The sequence below is a fragment of the Centruroides vittatus genome, unplaced genomic scaffold (genome assembly GCF_030686945.1).
Source record: "Centruroides vittatus isolate TY-2023 unplaced genomic scaffold, ASM3068694v2 contig_202, whole genome shotgun sequence".
NCBI lineage: Eukaryota > Metazoa > Arthropoda > Arachnida > Scorpiones > Buthidae > Centruroides > Centruroides vittatus.
In genome coordinates, this window is record NW_027121249.1 from 525,572 (window position 1) to 531,403 (window position 5,832).

Consider the following 5,832-nt stretch of genomic DNA (forward strand, 5'->3'; position numbering starts at 1 on the left):
GCTTTTGTTATCATTGTTCGACATGTGTCGTCCAGCACGTGTGAAAAAGCGTAAAAATAAAAAATAATTATTACTTGATTGTCCTGAATGCTGATGAATGTCTCTGGCACTGTTAGTCTTCCAGATTTTGATGAAGAGCAACCGATGTAGTTGGATTAGCTTCGGAACGAGAAAATCACGTTCGGGTCATCAATGTGGTGATTGTCGCACCACTTGATTATGCGTTCACTGAGAATATACGTATAGAACCTGTAGTCATATATCTCACCATTTGCTTTATTTACACAATGTACATAGAAATCTCGTTCTACACTATCGGTACAGTTGGATAGGATCCACGTGTCGGTACATGAGAGTAACCTGCGTCCGGAGAGTAGCTGACAAGTCGGAAAAAGGAAAAAGGAATATGGCGGACGGCTTGCACATGTTTATATACCTGTCGCGCCAGCGCCACCTGGATTTTCAGATGTAGCGCTAGTTACAATTATTCAGCCGCCACAACGAGAAAGTTCTAGAAGGAAAGGAAACAAAGAACATATAAAATTAAAACTAACTTAAATTAATATTTACAATAAATATGACATACAGGGCAGCTATACAGTTAAGTTAAACTCTAGATGAGTCCATTTTCAAATTGCCTCCCTTAAAAATCAAATTGCCCCTCTGTGGGCGTGGGCCCCACGTTGGGAAACACTGCATTAGAGGATAAGCTATGGTTTCTTCTCATTATTAATATATAGTCATAGATATGTAATAAAATACAACATATAAATGTAAGTATAACTATTTATTAAACAGATACACTACATACAGAAACAGAATATTATATACAAAGCTTTTATTCACAATATGTAGCAATACATAAGTTATATTAACTTATAGCAATGTAACTTATTTATAGTTTCAAATAGATCTCTGTTTAAAACTATAAATAAATTACATCGAAAATAAAATTATTTCGATTTAATTTATTCATATTAGCCGCATGTGAAAAACATCTTATTAAATTTTGGGTATACTATAGATTACTCCCTATGGAATTTCAGGACTTTGATTATATATTTAAACTCAGGGGACCGAGACGAGTTCAATGGTTCCCTATTTTTGGACCGGAGACGAAAAATAAAAAGTTATCATACTTTTTTCTGGCGATCACGCGATGATAGGGAGTCGCGTCGCTCTCTGCTAAGTCGGCCTCGCTATCGCGATCGGGAGTCGCGTGCTTGCCCGTTAAAATTGTCTTTAGTAGACGTTCCCCCCGTTTTTTACTTTGTTCAAGAACTACCGTGAATCGATCACTAGTTTAGCACATGGCGGCGTGTGGTGGCTCCCATACGAGAGGTCAGTTGGGCCGCCATGTTCGCTGCCGTAAGTAACATTAACCGAAATGGCGATCGCGCAATGATCGGAAGTCGCGTCGCTCTCTCCGCTCTCGTATCGCGCGTTTAACGCTCCGGGAGATGACCGTAGTCCGACGTCACGGTTTGCAGACTTTACCGCAAGATGGCAATACTAGCAACTACAATGCCGTCTGCATGAGAGCAATAAAAAAGTATGGTAACTTAAAAAGTGTGATAACTTTTTTATTTTTCGTCTGCGGTCTAACAATAGAGTACCGTTGAACTCGTTTCGGTCTCCCGAGTTCAAATATATAATTAAAGTCCTGAAATTCCATAGGGAGTAATCTATAGTACACCCAAATTTTTAAAAACAAAATTACTTTTTCTATTTTTATACGCGATATTAGTAAATACAGTTTTAATTCTACAAGATATTTCTTCACAATAACTGTATGAAAAACTACAAAACTGTTTGAAAATAGCAAAACTGTCTATTAACCAATGGATAAAACAGTTTTCTTTTTGCCGTAATCCGATTCGAGCGCCAGCTATCGGCTACCTCATACATTAATTTTACTTTGGTACATAGCTGAGAGACCAGTACATCTATCGACTCTGGTTGCACTTTTAAAGTGCTGTAACCAATTAAAAAAAAAAAACGTAAATTACCGCAATCCTCTACGCTTATACCGAAAAAATTACATAACGAAAGCTTGAATGTCAATTCACTCGGATTTTTGATTTTGTAACATTACACTGCTATCCACCTGTGTTTTCAATTGTAATGAAAAATAGATACTTGTTTATTGAGAAACAAATCCAAGTTTTTTTTAACTGAAATTTCTGTCTTACTATCGTTTTAGGTATATCGCAGCGTTTACAGCATATTCAACATGCTTCTGCAGATCCGAGAAATACTAATAGGAACGACTTCGTCGAAGTGTCTCTCAAACACTTCTCACAATTTCAACGTTTCTAAGTCGTTAGAATGAACATTCTCTAAATTATTCAATGAAATAAAAATAATAGCAATCAGGGTAGTAATATATTTCTCTTCCAGCAGATTAGATTTTTATTGTAAATTTTGACAATAGGCTTTCGGATATTAGCGTTAGATCGTAAGTATTAATAGACAAACATAACATCATTTAACCTATGTTAAATAATTTATGAAAATTAAAACAATTTAACTGTAGAATATTGCATACACATTTTATATTGATGAAATTTTCAAACAAACCCATTTTTTCGTCTAATTTTTAACGGCAATACGAATAGCAGAAAGTTTTGTGACTTGTTATGTTAGCTATGTAATTTATTCAAAAATATAATTAATTTATTGATTTAAAAATCATCAGCAAACATGGGTAGTTTTTTATAATTATGACAGCACACGCTGTATTAACCCACAATTAATTTATAATTGTAAAAAATTTAAAAAATTAAAGAACAATATTCCATTAATTAATTTTAAAAAATCAATATTTTACGTCATCTCGTGAATAGAAACAACATAGTTGAGCCTTACACAAAAGCGTAAATTCTCTTGTGAAAGAAAAATGTTGTGCGCGTAGACTAGTAAAGTGTTTTGATACAGCTGTACAAGAAAACAAATGGTACAAACTGTAATAAATATAACGAGCTATGTAATTAGATTTTACTGTCCAACTGTGTTAAGTTTCCAGTCTTTTTTTGCATCAGAGCATAATCTTGTATCAATTCTTTTTGTGTATTTTCTGCAGATTTGCCAAATAAAAAGTAAACTATTAGTTTCTAGCATTCTTTTTCAGAATCATTATTTGCGATAATTTTCGCTTTAGATATTCAAATTTATACACATCCTTAACCACGGTGACTGTCTAAAACCTAGTAGTAGTAGTAGTAGTAGTAGTAGTAACAGGGCCGGATCATCGAATAGACAAATGAGGCAAATGTCTAGGGCCCGGTGTTTTGAAGGGCCCGGTCGAACTGTCTACTGTATTTTGAAAAGATTTGTAAATAAGATAGTTTACTTTTCTGTTGGACAACTGTATATAATAAACAAATAAATAAAAACATATTGCTTTTTATATCGTTATTATGAATTCTAAAATCTAAAGAAAATATGTTCTTATGTTTCTTCTTATTGAAAGTAATTCTTCCGATAATTTCGAATTTTTTTATAGCGATAAGAATAATATTAACTATACGTATTCTAACATCCTGCGAAATATTGTTAAACTAGCCGCCCGGGACGCCCCCTAATGGGCATTTATAAATAATAAATTCTTATTGCAAATAAAAATAATAATATACTCAATTATACTGAATAAAAGCTGAAAATCATCGCTGGGGTGACCTTGTGAACGATTTTGGCAATGTCTGTAAATCTAGTAGCAGCAGAGTCATTCTGTAACAATAATATTTATATTGTTAATTTAAATAGTAGCTAGGGGCGCCCCTAGTGTTTAACAGTGTGAATTTTGTTGAATAGTGTGAAGTTCGCTGCAAGTGTGAATTTTGAATTCTTTACTTTTCTACTGTAAAGCAAGTTGAGGTTCAGAGGTAGGTCATTTACCATTATTATAATACAGTAGACAACCGTATAACACGGTAGATACGTTCCGTGTTATATGAATTCCGTGTTGTACGAGTCACTTAGATTTTACAAATATATGAGCCGGGCACTCGTGCAGTTTAGTGGGTACGGCTGTTTGAAAGGTTTTCTTCCATAAAATTAATCGATTCTAGACTAATTTGACTCGAACATTTCCAAAACACGTATAATTTTTTGGAAATAATCCATATAAACTATGCTATAAACAAAAAATTGTAGGAATACTTACCGAGTGCGCACCGTTCGAACACGCCCATGCTTAAGCTTGTTTTCGTCGCGGAGCGGCTCATCGAACGGCGGACGCGTGTTTCCCGATAAGTTATTCTGCGAAAAATTCACTGAACTTTGGAGACGTCATTAATAGAAATATAATTTTTATGGCTGTTGAATAATAAATGTTTTTTAGTAGGTCCGCTGCTTGTTTAAACTCAACGGTTTGTACAATGTCCACTATTGGTCCAGATTCGACCAATCCTGTTGAGACAGGAGTCGGCCATGACAATCTGACTCATTCTTTTACCGTGTTATCTGGTACGAGCCTCTTTTAGCGTGTTATACGAATCCGTCTTATATGAACCCGTGTTATAGGGGGTCTACTCTAATTTTATAATTTTTATTATTTGAGCTTGTTAAATGATAAATTTTAATATATTAGAGAAAATGAATTATCATCACGCTTCGGGTTCTGAGAAAAGAAAGTGTAAGAAGAAGTTGGAGGAAGAAGCAAATAAACATAGAAACGCTCTGCTAAAATATTTTATTCATACAAAAGTAGACAATATCAATGTGGAAGTTGAGCCTGAAGAAAAGGACGTTGGTGAATATTCTGGAAACAGTGAAAATCAAGAAGTACAAATAGAAAAGACAGAAAACAATGAAAATATAATTGAAGTAGTTGAAATGAAAAATATAGAAGCCAAAAACATACCAGAGGTTGAGAAGAAAAACGAAAATGCAATTAATGAAGTAGAAATACAAAATATAGAAGGTAGATCCAATATCGTTAATGATATTTTAGTTTTTGACAATTTGGACATTTCATTATGGCCTTTAAATTTAACAACAGACATGCAACATTATTTGCTTAAAAATAAACCATCGTCAAATATTTCTCTTGTACACACCGCTAAAAAAGTAGTGACAGAAGGTGGAAAAACTGTAACTCGGACATTAAAGAAAAATATTTTTACTCGTAACAAGGCAAACGGTGAAAAAATTGAGCGAGAATGGTTAGTGTGTAGCCCAAGAAGTAAAGCAATTTACTGCTATGTTTGCAAGATATTTGCGATCAGAAGAACCGCTTTTACAGAAGGCTTCTCGGACTGGAAAAATGTAAATGTAAGAGTAAAAAAACATGAACGTTCTACTGATCATAGGCATTCTATTGAAATTTTGATAGGAAGAAATTCAGTTGAGGGACGTGTAGATACTATAGTTGAAAAAAAGTATTTAGAAAAAAAAATACTGGAGAAAAGTACTGCTGCGGGTAGTAGCAACAATAAAATTTTTAGCTAAAAATTCTCTGGCATTTCGTGGCTCTAATGAACTCTTTTCTGAATGTCAAAACGGGAATTACATTGGAGCTCTAGAATATTTGGCAGAATTTGATGAGTTTTTAGCATCGCATATAAAACAATATGGATCAGCTGGAAGAGGCAACGTGAGTTATCTTTCTTCGACTATTTGTGATGAATTTATTGAAATATTGAACGAGAAAATGTTAGAAACATTTGTGTCAGAAGTTAAAGCTGCCAAATATTTTTCTATAATAATTGACTCTACTCCTGATATAACACATGTAGACCAATTAACTTTTATATTGCGCTATTTATCAGAAGATAGAACCCCAATCCAGAGATTTTTTGGATTTATTCCCATTTATTCTCACTCGGGGGA

At 33.9% G+C, this 5,832-nt stretch overlaps 1 protein-coding gene across 1 annotated transcript; it reads left to right on the forward strand.

The window, feature by feature from the left end:
• Window positions 1-4,596: 4,596 nt before the first annotated feature.
• Window positions 4,597-5,451, forward strand: LOC136970568 (zinc finger MYM-type protein 5-like). Its single transcript, XM_067265016.1, has one exon. It carries the CDS (start codon window positions 4,597-4,599, stop codon window positions 5,449-5,451), a length of 855 nt encoding a protein of 284 aa, XP_067121117.1.
• The last annotated feature ends 381 nt before the right edge of the window (window positions 5,452-5,832 follow it).

Excerpts from the sequence above, each read along its gene's own strand:
- LOC136970568 (XM_067265016.1), top strand. The coding sequence starts at position 4,597 with ATGAATTATCATCACGCTTCGGGTTCTGAGAAAAGAAAGTGTAAGAAG.